Source organism: Chionomys nivalis, chromosome 7, assembly GCF_950005125.1.
Source record: "Chionomys nivalis chromosome 7, mChiNiv1.1, whole genome shotgun sequence".
Taxonomy (NCBI): Eukaryota; Metazoa; Chordata; class Mammalia; order Rodentia; family Cricetidae; genus Chionomys; species Chionomys nivalis.
The window spans coordinates 59962117-59987133 of NC_080092.1; the positions used below are offsets into that span (position 1 = coordinate 59962117).

The 25017-nt window shown below is 49.7% G+C and overlaps 1 protein-coding gene across 1 annotated transcript; it reads left to right on the forward strand.

Moving 5' to 3' along the window:
• The first annotated feature begins 7574 nt into the window (after positions 1-7574).
• On the forward strand, positions 7575-15193 carry LOC130877762 (uncharacterized). Its single transcript, XM_057775324.1, has 2 exons — positions 7575-8208; positions 12234-15193. The coding sequence occupies exon 2, from the start codon at positions 12314-12316 to the stop codon at positions 14264-14266; it is 1953 nt and encodes a 650-aa protein (XP_057631307.1). The 5' UTR covers positions 7575-8208; positions 12234-12313; the 3' UTR covers positions 14267-15193.
• The last annotated feature ends 9824 nt before the right edge of the window (positions 15194-25017 follow it).

The following is a 25017-nucleotide window of genomic DNA, read 5'->3' on the forward strand; positions in this document are numbered from 1 at the left end:
TTATGGTTCTATTCATCCTTTCTACCTGTCCTGAACTCTGGGGTCTGTATGCACAATGTAATTTCCAATTAATCCCCAGTGTCTTGGCCACACCCTGACTTACCTGGGAGACAAAGGCTGGGCCATTGTCAGACCTGATTACATTGGGCAGGCCAAACCGAGGAAAAATATCTTCTAGTATCTTCTTCACCACCATTTGAGCCGTTTCTCGTTTGGTGGGAAAAGCTTCAGTCCAACCGGAGAAGGTGTCTATAAAAACTAGGAGATACTTATTACCATATTTTCCTGGCCTTATTTCAGTAAAATCCACTTCCCAATGAGTACCAGGTCGGTCTCCCCTTATTCTTATGCCCTCCGGGGCACTTTGCCGTTTTGCATTTACCTTGGCTCAGGGGACACAAGTTGATGTCACTTGCTGTACGAGTGAGTTAAGACCTGGAACATAAAAATCTGTCTTTTCCATAATAGATTTAATCTTTTTATGTCCTAAATGAGTCCATCGATGCATTTGAGTGACCAGCTCAAAAACATCTTTCTTGGGCAACACGGTTTTGCCCTGATATTTCCAAACTTTTTGTTGTTCATCAAAGTCTGCATTAAGTTTCTGAATAGTCTCTAGATCCTGGGTTGAATATTGGAAATGATCTTCTATGGAGGGGGGTGCCTTTGCCAAGGATAATATTTTTGAAATAAGCGCGGCCTTTTAGCCATCTCATCTGCCATCTGGTTTCCTTTGGCAATAGGATCATCGCCCTTCTGATGTCCTGGGCAATGAATAACGCTCACCTTCTTGGGTAGGAAGAAGGCCTTTAATAGTCCCAGGATTTCAGTCTTATTTTTAATTTCTTTTCCAGCAGAAGTTAGCAGTCCTCTTCTTCGATAAATTTCCCCATGGACATGGGCCGTTGCAAATGCATAACGGCTGTCTGTATATATGTTTACTTTTTGTCCTTTTGCTAGCTCTAAAGCCTTAGTAAGGGCTATTAATTCTGCCTTCTGGGCAGAGGTTCCTGGGGGCAATACCCGTGCCCATATGGTATTTTGTCCATCCACCATCGCCGCCCCCGCCTTTCGCTCACCTTCTTTGAAGAAGCTGCTGCCATCTGTGAACCAGGTATAATCTGCATCAGGAAGCCGGCAATCAAATCCTCCCTAGTCCCGTGGTATTCTACCAATATCTGGTGACAATCCTGAGGTACCCAAACAGTGGGTTCCGAATTGGGGAGCAAGGTGGCGGGGTTCAGCAACGTTGCATTTCCAAATGTGATATGTTCAGGGTTGAGCAATAGTGACTGGTAGTGGGCTATGCGGGCATTCGAGAGCCATCTATCAGCGGGCATTCGAGAGCCATCTATCAGGGGGTAGACGAATTACAGTCTCTAAAGCATGAGGTGCTATTATAGTCAGCGGTTGGCCCAGAGTCAATTTATCTGCATCTTTGACCAGGGTAGCTGCAGCTGCTACCATACGGAGGCAAGGGGGCCATCCTGTCACCACATTGTCCATCTTTTTGGAGATGTAGGCCACTGGCCTTTTCCAGGGTCCCAGTTTCTGAGTCAGCACCCCTTTTGCTACCCCCTTGTTCTCATCTACGTATAAGGTGAATGGTTTGGTGACATCAGGGAGACTCAAAGCAGGGGCCGAAAGGAGGGGCCTTTTTATTTTATCAAAAGCCTGTTGTTGGTCCTCTCCCTGGGAGAAAGGGACATTGGCTTTGGTAAGCGGATACAGTGGGGCGGCCATTGCAGCGAAACCCGGTATCCATAACCTACAGAAACTGGCAGTTCCCAGAAACTCTCGGACCTCTCGTGCCCCTTTGGGAGGGGGAATTTGTGCCACGGCCTGCTTCCGACTGTCTGTTAACCATCTCTGTCCACCCTCCAAGAGGTACCCCAGGTAGGCTACTTGCTTCTTGCAGATCTGTGCCTTTTTAGCAGATGCCCTGTAGCCCAGTTCACCTAATCTGGTGAGTAGGGCTCGAGTCCCTCTGAGGCATTTCTGCTCAGTCTCTGCAGCCAGTAGGAGGTCATCTACATATTGGAGTAAGATTACCTCTGGATTGGTGGTGCGAAAACTGGCCAGATCCTGGTGTAGGGCCTCATCGAATAGAGCTGGAGAATTTTTGAATCCCTGGGGCAATCTCATCTAGGTGAGCTGCCCAGAAACTCCGGAATCGGGATCTTTCCATTCAAAGGCAAACAATGGCTGGCTCTGAGGGCTAAGTCTTAGACAGAAAAAAGCATCTTTTAAATCAAGTACTGAGTACCATACATGGGTCGGAGGCAGGGTACTTAAGAGATTATAAGGATTGGGCACCGTAGGATGAATGTCTAGAGTGTGGCGATTAACTTCCCTTAAGTCTTGGACTGGTCTGTAGTCCCCTGTGCCTGGCTTCTTCACTGGGAGAAGAGATGTGTTCCAGGGGGAATGGCAGGCCTTTAAGATGCCCAGTGTTAAAAGTCTCTGAATGTGGGGCCTGATTCCTTCTCGGGCCTCGCGGCTCATGGGGTATTGTCTTATGGAAACTGGAGTGGCTGATGGTTTTAGCTCTATTATCAGAGGAGGTTGATTGCTTGCCAGCCCCATACCTGCGGTTTCTGCCCAGGCCTGGAGGAAATCACGGAGCCATTTGTCATCGATGGGCAGCTCCGAGGGAGGAGGCAGTTCAAACAGTCTATGTTCGTCCTCTAATCTTAAAGTTAGAATTTGAAGAGCCTGGCCAGTATTGTCAGTGACTGAGGCCCCATTTTCTAGAAGTGAATTTGTGCCCCAACTTTGGACAGGAGGTCTCTGCCCAGCAGTGGGTAGGGGCATTCTGGCACCATGAGGAAGGAATGAGTCACTTGACCAGTGTTTAAATTAACTTTTCTCTCTGTGGTCCATCGGTATATCTTTCCCCCGGTGGCCCCCTGAACCCAAGAGGTTTTTGAGCTCAAAGGTCCATTTGCTTGTGTGAGGACCGAATGCTGGGCTCCAGTGTCTACCAAAAAGGTGGTAGGGTGCCCCCCCACTAGAAGGGTTACCCGGGGCTCAGGGTGGGGGCTCTGAGCCCTGACCGTCATAATCACTGTCTTCCAAGGTCAGGACAGGAACTGGCTTTTTCTTGGGTTCAGCTGGACGTTTTGGGCAATCCTTAATCCAATGTCCTCTCTCTTTGCAATAGGCACACTGATCTCGATCCACTCGTGGCTGCCTTTTGTCTCCCCTATCCCTGTCCTGGCGCTTCTTAGGTTGCTCTACACTGCGTACTGTTGTGGCCAAGATCTTTTTTTTTTTTTTTCCGAGACAGGGTTTCTCCGTAGCTTTTGGTTCCTGTCCTGGAACTAGCTCTTGTAGACCAGGCTGGCCTCGAACTCACAGAGATCCGCCTGTCTCTGCCTCCCGAGTGCTGGGATGAAAGGCGTGCGTGGCCACCGCCCGGCTGTGGCTAAGATCTTACTTAACTCACGACTACGCTTTTTATCTCGCTTGTCCTCTCTCTCTTCCTGTTCCTTACACCTTTTTTCTTCCTTTTCCTCTGGTGTCTCTCTTTTGTTAAAAATTCTCTCTGCCTCCTTTCCTAAATCTTGGAGGGAGTAACCGTGCAGTCCCTCCATCCTCTGCAACTTGCTACGAATGTCAGGTGCTGACTGGCTTATAAAAGACATTATTATATCAGCCTGGCGATCTGCTGCCATGGGATCAAAAGGGGTGTACATTCTGTACCCCTCCAATAGCCTTTCTAAAAGTCCTGCAGGTGTTTCCTCAGGCCCCTGTATTATTGCTCTTACCTTAGCCAAATTAGTGGGCCGTCTGCCAGCCCCTTGGAGACTCGCTAACAGAATTTGGCGGTAGAGACGAAGTCGCTCCCTACCAGCTGGAGTATTGAAGTCCCAATTGGGTCGGGTCAAAGGGAAGGCATCCTCTATCTCATTTGGCAACTGGGTTGGCCTTCCGTCAGCTCCCAGGACATTCTTCCCAGCTTCAAGGAAAACACGCTGTTTTTCCTCTGTAGTGAGAAGTATCTGCAAAAGCTTTCCCTTGCAGATGTCCCGGCGCGGAGACACAGCCGGCCTGCTGGCTGCGAGTTAGCCCCCCCCCCCGCCCCCCCGCAGCAGTATCAGTCGAGTCAGGGCTAGGGGGCCTGTCAGTATCTATATCCGGTTCAGCAGGTTCCTCGGGAACAGGAGCGAGGGGGGTGCCTCGGCCTGGGGCAGAAGACGCTGGGGATAGGGAGGAGGAGGGTCAAAAAGAAGGAGGTCTGACTGGTTGTCAGAGAGGATTGGTGGTGTCTGGGTCTGGGACTTCCGTTTCGGTCGCTCCTGCGAGGGGGGGGAAGAGAGAGGACAACGGGTCCAGGGGAGGGGCAGTTGGGGTTGCTGCCGTCCTCGGAGTCAAAGGGGTGGTTTCCGGCTCCCGCAGGCAGGACAAATGGTTTGACCCCGGGCGGAGGGTCTCTGGACAAGCTCTCCCAAGTTACGTTGTAAGGAACTTGATCAGGATGGCCCTGCTGGCCAGACTGAAAGACTCTCGTCTTAACCTGCAAAATAGTATTCACATTAAATGTTCTGTCCTGTGGCCAGCCCACTTCGAAAGTGGGCCATTCCACGGAACAGAACGCTTGCCAGCGTTTCTTTCGGATTACCATAAACTGGTTGCGAGCTCTGTCCTCAACCCCTTTCCAGTGGTCTAAAGCCAAAGTTAAGGGGGTAGTTATTTGTTGTCCCATTGTACTAGATTCCAACTCAAAAACGAACACAAAGACAAAAACAACAATACAAAATGACAGACACAGACTCAAGACCGAGAGCCGCGCGGCAACAGACTGATATAAAACTGGTATTACAAACCTGGAAGGGAGTGGGCGATAAAGGCCACACTCCGTAGAAACTAAGTCGACCTGGTCGCTCCTAGTTTCACAAATCGCCTGTGCAGCGTCCTCCACGGCTGGGCCAGGGAGTGTTCCGGACACGTCTGTCCCACTGCCTGGTCCCTTTCAAATACTAGCCCTGCGCAGGTACAATGTTCCTCCAAATTTCTGATGGTCATAAACATAAAGCACAATAACAGAAATAGACAAACATAAAACATTCAGATGAGCGCGCGCGCTCTTACCTCCAACCGGGTCAGGAATGGGTCTGAGGGCGACCAGCACTTCCTGGCCAACGCACCGAATGTTGGGCCCTAAAGCCCCACCAAGGAGGAGGTCACCCCAAGAGACACAGCATGGTTGATGCAATAGCAAGAGGAATTTTTATTCTGCCAGGGCAGAGGTCCCTCAGCCTCGAGAGGAGAAGGACGCCTGCTTTGTCTATTACAAGCTCTTTTAAAGGAAAAAAAACACAAAATCAGGGAGGGGGTAGTACAGAATCAAAGGGAAAGTCCAAAAATCATTTGTCAACTACTTTGACTAGTTCATTTAACGGTCAGCTAACTCTACTTGATCAATGTTATGGCGGTTACAAGGAGGAACCTTGATCAATGTTATGGCGGTTACAAGGAGGAACCTTGATCAATGTTATGGCGGTTACAAGGAGGAACCTTGATCAATGTTATGGCGGTAACAAGGAGGAACCTTGATCAATGTTATGGCGGTTACAAGTCGTCTCACCCCAGTGCCAGGGTCCGGGTCTATTGAAGAAAGACTACAAAGGGGATGGAAAGTACTCAGAGCTCCCGTGCATGCGTGGTTGGTTACCAGGGTCCTGGTTCCCAGGAAGGGGGGTGCAGTAGTGCTAAGGTGCCTCCCAATGCTAAAGGTCTGGTTCCCAGGAAGGGGGGTGCAGTAGTGCTAAGGTACCTCAAAGTCTTTCAAAGCCGGGGATTGCTAAACCTTCAGAGACCCTTTCCTGTGCTCCATTTCTCTCAGCCACGCCCCACCTCCTAAGGACTCCTCAGCCTTCCATGTAGTTCTGTGAGCTGGGGGTTGAGCCCATGGGGACATTTCAGATTCCAATGACAGTACCCTCCATGCCAGACACTGGGCTTGAAACTGGTTATCGTCATGGGAAGTCTGTGCAATGGGGACCACCACCGATGAGGAAATTGAGCTTGAATAGGTGAAAGAATTTGATTAGCATGTCACAGCTGACAATAGGACTGCCATGTGAGTCCACATCCACCTGGCTCCAATGCGGTGCCCTTTGACTAGGAAGAGGAGGCCCACAGACAACTGTGGGGACAAGGATGAAACCCTGGGAGTTCCGGAGCTGACAAGTTGTAAGAGACCCTACAGGGGACTTGAACCTCAAGAAGGTGGGAATGGAAGAGGTGAGATGAGGTCAACCTGGATGATCAAGACTTTGGGGAGTCTGATGTGGGGAGATTCATTGCCAGGATATTTAAACATGGTATACTTTGGACAAAAAGTTTCCTGGTGTAATACAATCCCCAGTGCACAAGAAAGCATAGTTACATGGAAACTCAACTCAAGCTACACATCATTTCTTCCAAGAAAATGTGTTCTGAAGATAGGTTACCTGCTCTAGCTTAAAGGCCCGGGAAAAGATCTGGCCTGGTCTTGGTCACACAGATAGTGTAGAGGACACTGGGGTTATTAGCCACCTCTGGTCCTGGGTCATAGACTATTAGCTCTCTCCAGCCCTGGTTATGGAAGCTTGGGGAGCCCTTGGTTATACAGATAATGTAAGAGTCATTTAGACTATTAGGTATCTCCAGGCTTGGGGAGCCCCTGACTATAAGGGTCATTTAGATTACTAGCTACCTCCAGTTCTGATTGTAAGAGTTTGATGGCCTGGCCCAACAGATAACGGTGGATCATCAGACTATTAATCACTGCCAATCCCCAGCTTTCCGGATGAAAAAACGGGTTTTAGTTCATTCTTTTGAGAGGACAATCCTGAGTGCTTAACATTTCTGGTTTTCCTGGAGATCTGTGGGTGCAGGGATCTTTGTGCTGTGCTCCCAACAAGAAGCCACTTCTGCTTTTGGTTCCCCCAAACCCTTCCCCTTTCTAAGCAGTGTGTCCTTCTCCCTGTGGAAGTCCATGTGCTTTGGGGGAACCAATTTTGTTCACCTTCCACCCCAGCTTCATGGTAGATAAAAGTTTCTGATAAAGCACCTACATCAGGGCTGGCCAGACATCTGGGAAGGTAAAGGTCCTTGCCACTGAGGATCTTAACCTGAACTCAAGACCTGGAGCCCATATGGTTAAAGGAAAGGAAAGAACACGCTCCTTGTCCTCTGACCTTCACATGCATGCTGTGGTATGTGCACGTACTCTCTCTCTCTCTCTCTCTCTCTCTCTCTCTCTCTCTCTCTCACACACACACACACACACACACACACACACACACTCACACATGCACGCATACACACACACATGTGAAATAATAAAATTTAAACAATTCTGTAATTCCAGTCCTCCTAAATCTGAGACATGAGGAATCCCATGGATTCAAGGACAGCCTGGGCGATGTGGTGGGTTCTAGGCCAATTCCAGCTAGAGAAAATCAAGTTATCTCAAAAACACAAACCCGAAATATCCCCCACAACAAACCTATGCCATTCATCCTATTGGCTGGAGAACAGTCATGTGACTAGACAGGCCAATCAAAATCTTTCCCTAGAGCTTTAAATTGAATTTTTTGGCAACAGGATGGCTACTGCCTGGTGAATTTCTCACCACAGAAAAAGACAAGCTGTGACTCAAACCAGCAAGGGAGAGAGCAGAAGCTTCCAGACCGTGGGTACACTGAGGACCCAGCCATGCCTCTTGTTGTTCCTTTGGAGACAAGGCCACACATGCGCAGAAAATACAGTCTCCAAGTGGACTACAAACCCCAAAATGCCCAGAGCCCTTTAAAAATGGGCGTTCCAACCCGCCCTCTCTCTCTTCTCTCGCGCTCCCCCCTCCTCTTCCCCTTTCGTCTCTTCACTCCCGTTCCTTGTATGTTACCCTCCCCCATTAAAGTTTACCCACGTGGGACCCCGCGTGTCTTGTCTCTCCTTCCCCAACCCCGCGCGTCTCGTGTCTCCCCCTCCCGAACAACACCCCCACATTTAAAAAATAATAACATTTTGGTGCCGTCTGCTCGGGGACCTTCGCGCCCCGGGGCCCTCACCTGAGGCCTCGGCTCTGGGTTTTGGCGCCTCCTGGAGCTCGGGGCCTCCCCCGGGACAAGGTCAGAACCGGACGACCTGCGACCACTCCACGTGTTCCAGCCATCTCGACACGGCCCTCCCTCTCCAACCGTCAGCGGCTAATTCGTGAGTTTACCTGGGCTGGCTAACCATCCCCTCTCACCTGGAGGAGGCCGGCCGAGCTCCCGGCTTCCTCTGGCGTGTCCTGGGTGTGGTTGCTAACCCCCCCTCTTCCCCCGACCTTCCGCCCTAGGCTAGACCTGTTTTTATCCGCGCCCAAAAGCCCGGGGCTTTTGGTTCTCTGTCCTCTGTTTCATTCCTTTTCTTTCTTCTTCTTCATCGTGACCGCCGCTACGGTGCGGCCCGACCTTGGCTGAATTCGACTCAGCCAAGGTCCTACCACCCCCCCTGTGAAATCGGACGCCTTTTCACAGGGCCTGGGTGTTCGTTTCGGCTGCAACGGGCAGCCTTCGGGCGTAACTGTCCCCTCCTAGCCTAGACCCCCGTCTCCCGTCGAAAACTAGGACTGGGTCAGCTAGCCCATAGCACGGTCCCCTGGGTACTCTGACGCCTGTGTCCAGAGCAACTGTGTTCGGGGCATCTTCGGGTGCCTTCTGCGGATATTTTCACGGTTCTAGCCATGGGCGCTAAGTCTTCAAAACCAATTCCCCCTTCCTCTCCTCTGGGACAGCTGTTGGAAGCCCTACAGCCCCACGCCTTAATTCCTTCTGTTAAATTATCTACACTCATCCGCCTTTGCTCTAAGAGGTGGCCGTCCTACGGCCTACAGGGGAACTTTAAATGGCCATCTTGCGGGTCTTTTGACCCCGATATTCTACGGGAACTAGCTAACTTTTGCCACCGTTCTGCTAAATGGAAAGAAATGATGTATATTATGGCATTCTTTTACATGGCTTTAAAAACAAATCCTTCTACTGTCTCTCAGTGCTCACCGGCTCACATGTTCTTAGCAATGCCGCCCCACCCGGAACCTCCTGCTCCTGCTATGGACCCCGCGGACGAACCTCCACCTCCCCGGCCTCGCGGGGCTACTCCTTCCCGTTCTGCCAGATCTAACGATGGTTCTTCCATTCCCCTTTCCTCCAAAGTTTCTTTTAGGCACAAAAAACCCTCCTCCAGGTCACCTAACCGTTCTCCGTCTAGTTCCCCAACAGGCTCCCGTTCTGGATCTACAGGGATTTCGCCCAGTTCCTCCGAGGAATCTTCCACCCGCCCCCGCCCATCATGGGAGCGGCTGGAAGATTCTCCCCACCCCCACCGCAGGTCGCAGGAGGGGGTGGAGGCTTCCACCCGCCTCCGCCGATCCCGGGAGCGGTCCCGGGAGCGGCTGGAAGATTCTCCCCACCCCCACCGCAGGTCGCAGGAGGGGGTGGAGGCTTCCACCCGCCTCCGCCGATCCCGGGAGCGGTCCCGGGAGCGGCTGGAAAATTCTCCCCACCCCCACCACAGGTCGCATGGGGGGGTGGAGGCTTCCACCCACCCCCACCGCAGGACATACAGACGGTCGGGAACGTCTTCGGATTCTTCCCCATCCCCCTCCCGCCCCGTGCCTAGGCCGCGATCTTCCAAAGCCCCTCTGGGCGGCTCCGCTCCCGCCCACCGCCTTGCACCTTCCTTCACCCCTCCGCTCACACGCTCGCGTGCTGCGGAGTCTGACGCTGGTCAAGTCAGACCAGCCACCGTTCTGCCCTTGCGGGAGGTGGCTGGGGCAGAGGGTGTAATGAGAGTCCACGTTCCATTCGCCTTATCGGAACTCTCACATATTTCTAAGTTACTCGGGTCATACACGGCTAATCCCACCAATTTCACAAAAGAGTTTCAATATTTAACCCAATCTTATAACCTAACTTACCATGACATTTTTATGATCCTGTCTAATAACTTGCTTCCCGAGGAGCGCAGGCGGGTTTGGGAGCAAGCGAGACTCCATGCTGATGAAGTCCACCAAACCTTAGCCTCCCATCCTCCGGGGGCAGAGGCGGTGCCAGACCAGGAACCCCACTGGGATTATAACTGCCCTGGGGGCATTCTGGCCAGAGACCGGTTCCTAACTTGCCTCATGATAGGGCTCCGCAAGGCTGCCCTTAAACCAGTAAACTATTCTAAACTTGCAGAAATTTTTCAGGACACTAAGGAAAATCCTTCCGCATTCCTTGACCGCCTTACCAAAGCCATGTTACAGTTTACGAACATGGATCCAGAATCCACTGAGGGCAGACAGCTTCTAATGACCCATTTCTTTAACCAGTGCTACCCGGATATCAAAGCCAAGCTCAGGCGTTTTGAAAAGGGTCCCCTAACCCCACAAGCACAGGCTCTGGAGGTGGCCTTCAAAGTGTACCACGCCAGGAACGACAAGGCTCGCAACCACTGCCACGTGATAACCGCGCCTGCCCGGCCAGCAGAGGTGACAGACTCGACCCGTCCTGTTCGTGCTGCCCCCCCACCTCCCGGGGTGCGTGAGCCACCGGGCCCATGCTTCAAGTGTGGTAAGGCGGGTCACTGGGCAAAAAGTTGCCCTAACCCTCATCGTAACCCGCGGGGTCCCTGCCCAAAATGTCACAGGGAGGGTCACTGGTCCATAGATTGTCCCCGTGCCTTTGATGATGCGGGGGCAACAGGCCCAGGGGATTCTCAGGTCGATCTATTGGGCCTGGCCCTGGAGGACTGAAGGTTCCCGGGCTCCGACGACCCGACCGCCACACCCATCTGCAACCAGGAGCCACGGGTACTTCTCACAGTGTCGGGACGCCTCATTTCGTTTCTTTTGGACACCGGAGCAACCTACTCGGTTCTAAGAGAATTTTGGGGACCAACCTCTCCCTCAAACTCCCCTATTGTTGGGGTAGGGGGACAGCCTTATTTTCCTCACCAGACTCCACCTCTCAATTGTATATTTAAAAATATCTTTCTCACCCACTCATTCCTAGTTTTACCAACCTGCCCGGTCCCACTCTTGGGAAGGGATCTCCTAACCAAGTTGGGGGCCTTCATTTCTTTCGCACCCCCCACCCGCTTTGTTCCAGATTCGTCGGTGGCGCAGCTGCTGCTTCTCCTGGCCCCACGATCTCCTGATACTAACACGCCCTTTCCTCTTCCAGCTTCCCAGGTGGACCCCCTCGTGTGGGACACCCAGAATCCTGCCGTCGCTAAACACCACTCCCCCATCGTTATTCAGTTAAAAAATCCCACCAAGTATATTACTCAAGCTCAATACCCCCTTTCTTCCCAGAGCCTCAGAGGACTAAAACCCATAATTTCTGACCTTCTAAGGAAAAAGCTGCTCCGCCCCACCTCTTCTCCCTTTAATACTCCTATACTGGCTGTTAAAAAATCTAATGGAACTTATCGTTTGGTTCAGGACCTCCGACGTATTAATTCTGCTGTTGTCCCGCTACACCCAGTTGTCCCTAACCCCCTCACCCTTCTGTCTAACATTCCTTCAGGAACCTCCCACTTCTCAGTTTTAGACCTAAAAGATGCCTTTTTCTCTATCCCTCTCAGCCCTCAATCTCAAAATATCTTCGCCTTCACCTGGACAGATCCTGATACTAACTTCTCCACACAACTAACTTGGACCGTCCTCCCTCAGGGATTCCGGGACAGCCCACATCTCTTTGGCCAGGCCCTGGCCTCTGATCTGCTCTCACTGTCCCTCCTTAAATCAAAACTGCTACTCTATGTCGATGACATTCTGCTGTGTAGCCCATCTCTGGAGACTAGTAGGACTGATACCGCCGCCTTATTAAATTTCTTATCCAAAAAGGGCTACAGAGTTTCCCCCTCTAAGGCTCAATTGTCCACCACTCAGGTAACGTATTTGGGATTAACCATAACCCCAACCCAAAAGGCCATCACTCTGGACAGAAAAAAACTAATTCAATCTCTTACAGTTCCTTCCACCAAAGAAGAGGTTTTATCATTCCTAGGAGTGGCTGGTTTCCTGCGTTCCTGGATTCCCTCCTTCTCCCTCCTTGCCCGCCCTCTATACGAAGCAGCTCTGGGCTCTCTGCATGAGCCCCTTCTCCACCCCATCACCAAGCCCTTCCGGAGACTCCAGCAGGCCCTTATCCAGGCCCCAGCACTCCATCTTCCAGATTTAACCCGCCCCTTTTCTCTCTACGTAGCAGAAAAGGAAGGTTACGCTCTGGGAGTCCTAGGTCATCAACTGGGACCCTCCTTCGCACCTGTAGCCTACCTGTCAAAGAAAATGGACCTCACCACTCAGGGCTGGGCATCCTGCATACGTGCCTTGGCGGCCGCTGAACTTCTGATTCGTGAGTCAAAAAAACTAACCTTCGGAGCACCCACTACAGTCTTCTCTCATCATAACCTGTCCAACCTCTTAACTTACAAAGGTCTACAGACCCTACCCCCTTCTCGAGTTCTTTCCCTTCAGGTGGCACTGGTGGAAGACGCCAGTCTCACATTTCAATGCTGCCCACCCCTTAATATTTCAAATCTTCTACCTCAACCTAATGTAAATGATTCCCCATCTCACTCCTGCGTCGAGGTCCTGGAAGACCTACTGCCTCACCCCTCACATATTCAGGAGGGCAGTCTGTCCCAGGCTACTCATACCTGGTACACGGATGGCAGCTCCTTTCTATGTGATGGGACTCGCAAAGCAGGTTATGCCATAGTATCAGACACGGAGATAGTTGAGGCAAAGGCACTCCCTGCTCATACTACTAACCAGCAGGCTGAGCTGATAGCTCTCACCCGTGCCTTTCAGTTGGCCGAGGGGCAATCTTTAAATGTTTACACAGATTCTAAATATGCGTTTCATATCCTGCTGTCTCATGCGGCCATCTGGAAGGAGCGCGGGCTTCTCACAACGAAGGGAGGCTCTATTACCAACTCAGAGTATATCATAGACTTACTAAAAGCTTCCCATCTCCCTAAAGCTATAGGAATTATTCACTGCCGGTCTCATCAGTCTGACAGCTCTATTGTCTCCAAGGGAAACAATCGAGCTGACAGAGCCGCTAAGACAGCAGCACTCCAGAGCCCAGGTCTGCCTCAGCTACCTCAGGGAGTACTAACAGCACAGCCCATGGCCTCGCAGACACCTCCTGACACCAAACAGATCCTGTCCTACCTGCACCAGCTATTTCATCCCAATAAAAGAGCTTTACTTAATTTCATAAAAATATATATTAAACCAACACCTGAGGACATCAGGTTCCTAAAGGCTACCACTGCCTCCTGTGAGATCTGCCAAAAGTCAGATCCCAGGACCAAATATCGTAGCTTTCCTTTCCCTACTCACCAAGCCAGGGGCTCCCTTCCGGGAACTGACTGGCAGCTGGATTTTACTCATATGCCCACAGTTAAAAAAATTAAATATCTCCTGGTGTTGGTGGATACAATGTCTGGGTGGGTTGAAGCCTTCCCCACCTCTAACAAGAGAGCCCAGACAGTTTCTGATATCCTCCTCCGAGAAATTGTTCCGCGGTTCGGGCTCCCAACTTCTCTTCAGTCAGATAACGGCCCAGAGTTTACTTCCCAGATTTCTCAGAATCTGTCTAGGGCACTTGGAATCCCCTGGAATTTTCATATACCATACCACCCCCAGTCTTCAGGTAAGGTAGAACGGACTAACCGCTCTTTAAAGGATGCCCTCGTTAAGATGTCACAAGAACTACACCTCGACTGGGTAAGACTTTTGCCTCTGGCCCTTCTCAGGCTCCGGGCTCTCCCAAAGGGCCCTCTTTTCATTTCACCCTTTGAACTCATGTATGGGCGGCCGGTTTTAACCCCTGGCCTCCCATCGGGAACCTCTCCCCTTCCTGATCACCTGCTCACTCCCCTCCTTTTCCACCTACGTTCACTGCTGTGGGACTTCACGGATCACTCACTACCTCAACCATGTGCCAACGCATGCCCACCGCCGGTTAAAATAGGAGATAAGGTTTTATTCTCACCTCCAGGTCAACGTCCCTTACCCCTTTCCCCTAAATGGCAGGGTCCTCTCAGGGTAATTCTTCTAACTCCCACAGCTGCCAAGCTCGAGGGAATTCCTCACTGGATTCACCTGTCACATCTGAAACCGTTCATCCCTACAGCTCAGAACAATCCTCCTTACACGGTAACTCAGACGGGACCATGTTCCCTCAAGTTCCAAAGGACAACAGGTCCAACCCCCTCTACTCCAGCCTAAGGAAAACAACGGTCTCATTTTTCATTTTTTCCTCCTGTGCTAATACACCCCCCCTTTTTCTAAATTCCTAAATAACCATCCAGTTGTCTCTACAGGAATCATCATCAAACACAGAGCCAAGAGGTTCAGGTGATAAGCAAATGCTTAACCAAGTTCCTGACATAACAGGTTTGTCACTGACTGCAGCAGTGACCCCTAAAATGTTAAGGAATATATGATTAAAATCTATTTCTTTTAAGACATTCTCTTTAAGCTCCAAGACACCAGCCGGACCCACCTGGACAAAGCAGACACAAGCAGAACGGAATAAGTATCATTCAATCAACGGAATAAGTATCATTTACCTTTTTTATTCTTATTCTTAACCCCTGGCCTCCTGAAGCCCACCCCCTCCACCCCAAATCTCCCCTCTAACTTTTTTTCTTTCTACTAATGCAACTTTTGTTTTCCAGCATCCTAACGGTGACCCAGCCACTCAAGAGCCAGACAGATACAATCTCCAGACAGATGCGATTTCTTCAATCAGCCACTTGATGCCAGCGGACAAAACATCGATATGACATCATCAGGACAATAGGACGCTCCCCGGACCCCTCGACGCCCAAAGTCAGCAGGAAGCAGTCATGAGAGACCGGGCTACGCCCCTATTCCCTACCCGTTAAGACCCTCAACCCCCCCCCTCAATTTTTTTTTTAATAAAACCAAAAGGGTGGAATGTTGTTCCTTTGGAGACAAGGCCACACATGCGCAGAAAATACAGTCTCCAAGTGGACTACAAACCCCAAAATGCCCAGAGCCCTTTAAAAATGGGCGTTCCAACCCGCCCTCTCTCTCTTCTCTCGCGCTCCCCCCTCCTCTTCCCCTTTCGTCTCTTCACTCCCGTTCCTTGTATGTTACCCTCCCCCATTAAAGTTTACCCACGTGGGACCCCGCGTGTCTTGTCTCTCCTTCCCCAACCCCGCGCGTCTCGTGTCTCCCCCTCCCGAACAACACCCCCACATTTAAAAAATAATAACACCTCTACTGCTCTTGGGCTTCCTAGATATACAAACTGGTGAGTTCGTATTTGTTTACTTACTTTAATTAAAAATTTTTAGGCAGGGTCTCACTATGTGACCTTGGCTGGCCTGGAACTTACTATGTAGGCCAGGCAAGACTCAAACTCGGGGAGATCCACCTGCCTCCACCTCTGGAGTGCAACCATGACTGGTCAATGTTTGCTTGCTTTGTGGGGTTTGGGGTTTTGTTTGTTTGTTTGTTTGTTTTTAGAACATGGTTCTCACGAAGCCCAGCCTGGCCTCAAATGTGAGGCATAGTTAAAGATAACCTTGGCCTCTGGCCCTCCCAGTTCTGGCATGACATGACAGGCGTGTGCACAAAGCCTGTCACTAAGTTCCCTCTGGTGAGTAGGTATAAGACGGAAGGTCATAGCCTCACTTGCTCAGAGAACCCAGTGGCATGGTGAGCACCCACTAAGATAGAACAGCCCCAGTGGGGCTGAAGGGGACGGGGAGGGGAAAACAGAGACTACAGACTCACTCTGGGCCATCTTGTCAACCACCCACAAGCCTGCCATGTGACTCTGTACCCATGGTGTACTGCTCTGATCTTGGGCCTGCCATCTGCAGAGAGATGTACTCATTTGCAAACTACACTGAGACTACTTGTTCCTGGGAAGCTGCAGAGAGTGGGACACTTTCCAGTAAAATAAATATAAAGAGATCCCCCCAGCCTGGGGAGGGAAGAAGCAGGGACACCTGCCAGGCATCGCAGTGGCTCCTCCCTTGTTCAACCTTCGCCTACCCACCCGAATATGAGGATACAATGTCCATCACTCCGTGTATGCCACTCACCCAAAAAGGACATTTTCTTTTTAAAAAATGTTTAATTCTGTGGGTATCTATGTGTTAAATGTTCACGTGTGTGAGGGAGCTTGTGTGTATTTGTGTGCGGTGTGGAGGCCAGGCTGATACTAAGTGTCTCCTCAGGAACTTTCCACCTGTTTGTTTCTTGGTTTTTCGAGACAGGGTTTCTCTGTGTAGGCCTGTCTGTCCTGGAACTCACTTGGTAGACCAGGCTGGCCTTGGACTCACAGAGATCTGTGTGCTGGGAGTAAACTGCTGGCACAACCTGATTTCTTTTTATAATTTTTACTTTTAGAGTATATGTCAGTGTTTGTGTGTGTGTGTATGTGCCTGTGTGTACGTGTGTTTGTGTGCCTTTGCATGTATATCTGTATTTGTGAGCCTGTGTGTGTGGTATGTGCCTTTGTGTGTGTACGTGTGTTTCTTTGTGTGTCTTTGCATATATAGCTGTATTTGTGAGCCTCTGTGTGTGTGTGTGTGTGTGTGTCTGTGTGTGTGATGGTTTGGCCCTTTTGAGAGGAATGACTTTGTTGGAGTGGGTATGACCTTGATAGAGGAAATGTGTCACTGTGGGGCCAGGCTTTGAGGTCTCTTTTGCTCAAGATACACCCAGTGTGACCATCAGATCATTTTCCTATTGCCTACAAGATGTAAGACTCTCATTTAATTCGCCAGCACCATGTCTGTCTTCAAGTTGCCATGCTCACCACCATAATGATAATCGAGTAAATCTCTGAAACTGTAAGCGAGCCACCCCAATTAAATGTGACTGACTGTTAGCTCTCCAGGACTCCTCCGGGTCTCCACTGCCAGACTGGCACTGCTGAGACCCATAGCCAGCACAGTGTGCAGGCTGCCACTGTTGAACTACCCATTCGCTGACGTGTAAGCCAATCTAACAAAGCCCCTTTGGAATACATAATTAATTCTGCCAGTTCTGATCCTCTAGGGATCCCTAATTAATTACACTATCATTAATACCTTTTGGGGAATCATTTGGTTGTTGAAAGTATTTAACCATTTTTAACATTTCGTGTGTGTGTGTGTTTGTGCACGCACGTGTGGAAGCCAGAGGACAACTTTCAGTAGTTCACTCTCTCTTTCCACTATGCAGGTCTGAGGGAATGAATTCCGTGGTCAGGCTTGGTGGCTGACCTTCTTGCTGGGCTCAAAGCATTTAATCCTTGATCAAATCGGTCATTCTACATACCTGTATTTAAAATGTATGCATATGGGTGTGTCTTCCGTGTGTGTTTGAGTGTCCTTGGGGGAAAGAACTGGGCACTGGATTCCCTGGAGCTGGGGTTGTGAGGCACCTAGGAACTCAACTTGGGCCTTCTGGAAGAGCCCCAAGTGCTCCTGCTGCTGTCCATCTCTCTAGCTGCCCGTTCACTCCTTGCTCACCTACTTTGAGGAAACAACCCCAACACGGAGTTAGAAGCCCTCTACTTAAAGATGTTGGTTCCAGTGTTGTCTAGAGCACTGGAGAGTTATCAGCCAATCTTTTAGTCCAGTGTGGAAGAATTCTGAGCAAGACAGGCTACCGTTGATCAGGTATCCAGCACTGAGGCCTCTGGCACACAATGGGCCACTGGATGTCCTAACCCCTGGGCTCTCCACTGCCCCATTCTGTTTAGACTGGCTCGGTTCTCAGAGTCAGCTGTCACCCCTTGTGCCTCCCTCACCCTCACTCTTTGCCTGCCTGAGCAAGCGGGAGGCAAAGTGACAGAGCATGCGCTCTCTGTGGTCAGCCTTTCACCCGCAGCCTAGCGCCCTGCCCGCCAGCAAGATGCTATCATTATAGTCATGGCAACGGCAGTGATTGTGGTGACTCTAAAATTCAGGGTGTGTGAAATGTGCCAGGCACAGCTCTGGGGCCTTCTCCTGAGATAGCTCATTTCTTCGTCACGCGCTTCTCACAAAGCACTTGGGGTTCGTTGTTGTTTTGTTTGTTTTTTGATACAGGGTTTCTCTTTGTAATAGCCATGGCTGTCCTAGAACTCACTATGTAGGCCAGGCTAGCCTCTCCCTGCCTCTGCCTCCCAAGTGCTGGGATTAAAGGTGTGTGCCACCACCACCAGGCTCAGTCATTTATTTTGATTTTTGAGACAAGGTCTTATATATCCCATGCTTTCCTTGAATTTGATATCTAGCTGAGGGTGACCTTGCCCTCTACATCTTTCTGCCTCTATTTTTTGGGTTCTGGGGTTCCAGGAGTGCACAATATGCCTGGTTTACATAGTGCTGGGGATGAAAGCCAGGCCTTTGTATTTACTAGGTGAGTTCTCTACCAAGTGAGCTACGTGCCTAGTCTAGTGGACTGTGCTTTTTCCGTATCTAGATGTTGAAACTGAGCTAACAAGCAGCTGGCAAGAAGCCTGGCCCACATTTTATGAGCATATATGTGCTGGTTTGAACGAGAACAACCCCCGTAGGCTCATGGGTTTGAATGCTTGGGCTCCAGTTAGTAGAAATGTTTGGGAAGGATCAGGAGGTGTGGCCTTGTTGGAGGAGGTGTGTCACTGGGAGTGGGTTTCAAAGGACCTGCACAGTCCCCAGTGTCTATCTCTGTGTCATAGTTGTGTCTCTAGATGTGAACTCTCAGTCAGTGCTCCAGTACAATGCCTGCCGCCAGGCCCCATGCTTCCCATCATGAAGATAACGGACTGACCCTCTGAAACTGTAAGCCAGCCCCCAATTAAGTGTTTTCATTTAAAACTTGCCTTGGTCATGGTGCCTTTTCATGATGACAGAACAGTAACCAAAACAACCTACCTACAGAGTTTCATGATTTGCTGTTCTAGAGCATTCTCCTAAACTGGTTAACTGTTGTCTCTGTACTTCTGAAACCTTTTTTGCCTCATCTTTTCAATACTAAATAGTTACCATGGACAACCTGGACAGATGCTGTGATGGAAAGTCGGGACACGGAAAAGCAAGATCCCTAGTGTTAGACCACAAGGAGTCACAGGGGATCTGCTATGAGAACAAATAATAGACTCTGAGAAGTTGGAACTTGAGGTTTGGGCAAAGGACCGTGAAGGGACAGATGAGGGTACTCTGCCTATCACAGGGCCTGGAAAGATGCGTGAGGAGGAGCCAGCTGACCAAGTACTGTAAGTATAGGTGAACGTGTGTCTGTCTGTGTGTATGTCTCTCCCTCCCTCCCTCCCTCCCTCCCTCCCTCCACCTACCCCCTTTCTTCTTCCTTCTTTTCTTCCTTCCTTTCTTCTTTTAAGATAGGGTCTTGAAGCTGAGGATGATGGTACACCCTTTTAAAACTCCAGCACTCAGGAGGCAGAGGCAAGCAGATCTCTGTGAGTTCAAGGCCAGCCTGGTCTACAGAGTGAGTTTCAGGACAGAGAAACCCTGTCTCAAACAAAACAAAACAAGACAGGCTAGCCCAGAACTTGCAGTGATCCTCCTGCCTCAGTTCCTGAGTTGTGGTGTGTAACCCAGCAAGGGCTTTGGTGAGAAGGCACCACATGACAGAAGCACGCCCTGGGCAAAGCTCAGCAGTTCCTCGGAACCATTCTGGTTTTTTTTTTTTTTTTTTTTTTTTTTGGTTTTTTGAGACAGGGTTTCTCTGTGGTTTTGGAGCCTGTCCTGGAACTAGCTCTGTAGACCAGGCTGGTCTCGAACTCCCAGAGATCCACCTGCCTCTGCCTCCCGAGTGCTGGGATCAAAGGCGTGCGCTACCACCGCCCGGCTCCTCAGAACCATTCTTACAGGTCGGTTGAAATCCAGAGGAGTGTCTAACCCTGTTCACTTTGCGGAAATGGTTTAGACTGGATTGTGTAGGATACATTTGAATCCTTGCCTTGCATCTAAAAAGCCCTTTGTTTTGTGAGAATTGTAGGTATTCTGGGAAAAGTCCCACAGGCAGCATTTTTGTTTGTTTTTTTTCTGGCAAGTTCTGGAGGGAACACTGCGACCATACAGTGGTCAGGCTATTTCAGCAGCACATAGTTGGGAAGGGGAAATGAGCCACCGCTGAGGGAAAAGTGGAGAAGAAGGTGCTGACTCCACAGGGAGAAGCTGGGGGAATCTGGGGAGAAACTGGGGGAAGCTTGGGGAAGCTGGGAGAAGCTGGGGGAAGCTGGAGGAATCTGGGGAGAAGCTGGGGGAAGTCGGGGGAATCTGGGGAGAAGCTGGGGGAAGCTAGGAGAAGCTGGGGAAGCTGGGAGAAGCTGGGGGAATCTGGGAGAATCTGGGGAGAAGCTGGGGAATCTGGGGAGAAGCTGGGGGAATCTGGAGAAAGCTGGGTTGTATATCAGACCTCTAGAATCCTCAGCAACCCTATCTACAAAATCACAGGGTTGAGTATCTTTCTTCTAAGGTGGCAGGTCAGACTGAGTAAACAGGGTCATGTAAGCAAGCTCTGGGCCACAGGTTGTAGGGACAGAGGGAGTTCTGGTCTTATAGGAAGAGGGCTGGCTCACGGGTCCACTGACCCACCTTACACCTCTGAGACTTCATATTTTAGCATCTACAAGTCTCAATCAAGAGACACAGAAGCTGGGCCGTCAGGGCTCCTGTTGAAGGTCTATCCTAGTCTACCGCGTTACTGTAACAAACCACCTGAGACTGGGTGAGCTATCTATATCCATCTTAATTTAGCAAGACTGAATTTTTATATTATTATTATTATTGATTTCATTATTTGTGTTCTGGAGAATGTGCGAAGGTCGGGGACAACTTGCAGGCCTGGTTCTCTGGTTTGATTCTAAGGGTCCCAGAGATGGCACCTGAGTCATCGGGTTCATCAAGAGCTGCTTTTCCCTGCTGAGCTGACTCACTGGCCTTGGTTTATTTATTCAGTTGCTTTTTTGTTGTTGTTTGTTTTGTTTTTGAGACAGGGCCTCATGTAGCCCAGGCTAGCCTCAGTTGTCTAAAGTTGGCTCTATAGCCCAGGAGAACACTGTTATATTGTTCCACTTCTCATATTCAACCATTCTTCCGACTTGAAGCGTGGGCTTCCCTTCGGTGGGTGGCCATGAGATTTGCACTAGGGATTTTAAAGAAAGCAAAATGTTTTCTAATGATTTTTGTTTCAGTGACTTTAGGACAAGATTAAAACCCTGAACTCTAGTGCCATTAAAAAGAAAGAAAGAAAGAAAGAGAGAGAGAGAGAGAGAGAGAGAGAGAGAGAGAGAGAGAGAGAGAAGAAAAGGAAAGGAAAGGAAAGGAAAGGAAAGGAAAGGAAAGGAAAGAAAAGAAAAGAAAAGAAAAGAAAAGAAAAGAAAAGAAAAGAAAAGAGTAGTCCTATCCAGGACATACAAAGAGCGCCCCCGAAGCTGGAGAGATGGTTTGGCAGATATGAACACTGACTGCTCTTCCAACTGGGTTCCCAGCTTCTACCCTGGATGGTTCATAACCACCTGCAATCCAGCTTCAGGATCTGACGCCCTCTTCTGGCTTCCTTAGACACTCACACACATGTGACACACACATATAAAAAGAAACCTAAGATAAACAAAACTCCTACAAAAAGATAATGCAAATACAAATAATCCACCTTAAAAATGGACCACAGGGTGGGCGAGAAGGCTCAGTGGCCCTTGCTGCCGAGCCCGACGACTGGAGTCCTCGTCCCAGGACATGTGTGGCAGAATAGAACTGATTCCCATAATTTGTCTTCCTGCCTCCACATGCAGACTATGGCACATGTATACCCGGACTCACACACACACACACACACACACTGTACACAGAAGTAAAGAGATGCCTTTAAAATGGACCAAAAGGGCAGAGGAGAAGGCTCAGTCAGCAAAGTGTTTGCTACTCAAGCTTGAGGACCTGAGTTTGGACTCTTGGCCACCATGTGGTCTCGGGTCTGGGGCCGGTGAGATGCTCAGCGGGCAGAGGCACTCGCAGTCTTGAGAACTGAATTCAATCCCTGGGACCATGTAAGGGTGGAGAGAAAGTGCTGCTGACCCCACCGAGCTGTCCCCTGACTTCCATGCACATGGTGACAAATGAATGGCACATACACTCCTTTGTCTTTTAAAATCTGGGGCCAGCAAGATGGTTTCCTGTAAAAGGTGCTTACCCCTAAGCCTGATGTCCTGAGCTTGATCCTTCAGACTCAGATCATAAGGAGAAAAACTACTTCGTCTAGCCTCTGACCTCCACAGGCACGCGTTATGGTGTGTGTGCCCGATCCCGAGAATGTAATTTAATTGCATGCTCATTCTCTCTCTCTCTCTCTCTGCGTGTGTGTGTGTGTGTGTATGTGTGTGTGTGTGTGTCTGTGTGTGTCTGTGTGTGTGTGTCTGTGGGTCAGAGAACAACGTGTAGGAGCAGGCTGTCTCCTTCTACCATCTGGACCCTGGGATGAGCCCAGCTTGTCTGATTTGTAAATGCTAAGTCATCTCACTGGCCCAATAATAATTTTTGTATTTAGAGACCCTGCCCCAAGGTCTAAAATGCAGACAAATGGAGGGTCATAGTGAGCTCTTAACTATTCCAGGACATGTATTCCCCTGTTACTGAGGTCTCTGCTTTGTCCTGAACTCTCCCACCCCCGCTCCCTGTGCTGTAACTCTAGTGAAAGGTCACCATTCTTCCCACAAGCAAGACGTGTCTGCTCAGGGCAGGGCCTGAGGAGCGCTTTGACCCTCTTCTCCCAGAGGGTTTCGGCCTTTTTACTCCCTCCCTGGCTCATTTTTATTTCTTTTTAATAATTTATTTTTATTTTATGTGCATTGGTGTTTGGCCTTCATGTATGTCTGTGTGAGGGTGTTGATTCCCCTGGAACTGAAGTTGTAAGCTGCCTTGTGGGTGCTGGGAATTGAACTGTGGTCCTCTGGAAGAGCAGATAGTGCTCTTAACTGCCAAGCCATCTCTCCACCTCTCTTATTTTTTCATTCTTTTTTTTAAGACATGTATTTCTGCTGTGGAATAATCCTTTTGCTCACTGTAAATATGTATTACTCTCATTTGTTAATAAAGCTGACTGGCAGGACAGAGCTAACCTGCAGTGCTGACGGGAAAGCTCCACCTTCTTATTCCAGGCTGGCCTTGAACTTACTATGTAGCAAGGAAGACACTGTAGCTGAGGATGGTCTTGAACTTCTGATCCTCCCATCTACCTACAAAGCTGATATTGTGGACACAGTAGCACCATGCCTGATTTCTTGCAGGGCTGAGGGTAGATCCCTGGGCCTCCTGCGTGGTAGGCAAGCTCTCTACCAAATGCTGACTGATAGATAGATCATGCTCTCAGAGAAGGGCACACACCCACTTCTCTCTCCTCTGTGCTGTTTTCTTTCCCTCCCTCCTTGCCTTCCTCGCCCCCCCCCCCGCTTCACACCCCCTATGATGGTTTCTGGGCCTCTGCAAGGCTAGAAAAGCACTCAACCTTAGTGGGGGGATCTCTTTATTTTTCTTTCCTGCCTTTACTTCTATCCATGTTCTTAACATGACAGGGTACATACTTGTTTACTGTCTGTCTGTCTGTCTGTCTGTCTTTCTGTCTGTCTGTCATACCAAGTGTCAGTTCCATTAGGACAGAGACCAGCTTGTTCACTACTGTGCATCAGTGCCCGGAATAAAATGCTCAGTAGACACTTGTGTCTTATTGTCACTGTGCTCTCGTGACAACCCTGGAAATGTATGTGTGTGCACACGCACACACACGCATTCATATGGGTGCTCATTTGTGTACAAGTGTGTTCCTCGGACACTTTTTCATTGGCTTGCAGCTCCCCAAGTGAGCTGAGCTGTCTCTGCCTCCCCCAGGCTGACACTACAAGTGTGCACCACCACACTCTGCTTTTTTTGTGGGTACTGCAGATCAAACTTGGGGTCTCATACTCACCAACCAAGCTCCATCCCAAGACCAACTCTGGGAGACTGTTTTAGAGAAAGTAAACTCTCACTGCCTGGCATGGTGACTGTGGTGGTTTGAATAAAAATGTCCCCATAGGCCCATAGGGCATGGCACTATTAGGGGGTGTGGCCTTATTGGGGTAGATGTGGCCTTGTTGGAGTAGATGAGTCACTGGAGGAGGGTTTTGAGGTCTCAGATGCTCAAGCCATGCCCAATGTAGCAGTCTCTTCCTGCTGCCTGCTGATCCAGACGTAGAGATTTCAGCTCCTCTCCAGCACCATGTCTGCCTGCATAATGTCATGCTTCCTGTCACGCTGATAATGGAATACATCTCTGGACTGTAAGCCAGCCCCAATTAAATGTTTTCTTTTCTCAGAGTTGCTGCTGTCATGGTGTCTCTTCACAGCAATAAAACCCAAACTAAGGCAGCAGCTCAAACCTTTAATGTTGACACTCTAAAGGCTGGGGCAGGAAGATTGTCTGCACTGCACAGTGAGTTCTAAACCAGTCTAGGCTACAGAATGAGACTTAAACAGCCTGCCAAAAAATATTGGAAAAAAATTAAAAGGGCATGGATTGCTGGACCTAGTATTTCATATCTGTAATTTCAGTTCTAGGGAATCTGAGGCAGGGCTACCACAGCTCTGGGACTAGCCTGGACTACATGGTTGGTTGTTTTCTGTGCAAACTCATCTCTAAGAGTGAAGAAGTACAGATGTATCATTCCCTTGATTTTTGTATAATGGGAAGGTCATGTTCTGAATTATTTCAGTGACTTCCCAGAGGTCTTATGACAAACAGCTGATTTCAAACTTGAACCTGGGTCTTGGGAGCCCGAATGGCCTTTGAGCCACACAGCAGCTAACCAACAGTTCAATCTCCAGACAAGACAACAGAAGGCAGAGCTGTCAACACAGGGGCGGATTTGCTGGTCACCGGTGACCAGGGAACTCTGTCTTCCCAGTCTCACATCCTGGGAGAGGGTGGGACACATGTTATCTCTCCCTTAACTTGGTGGGGGAGAAGAAAGTCAGACCACAGTGTCTGACATG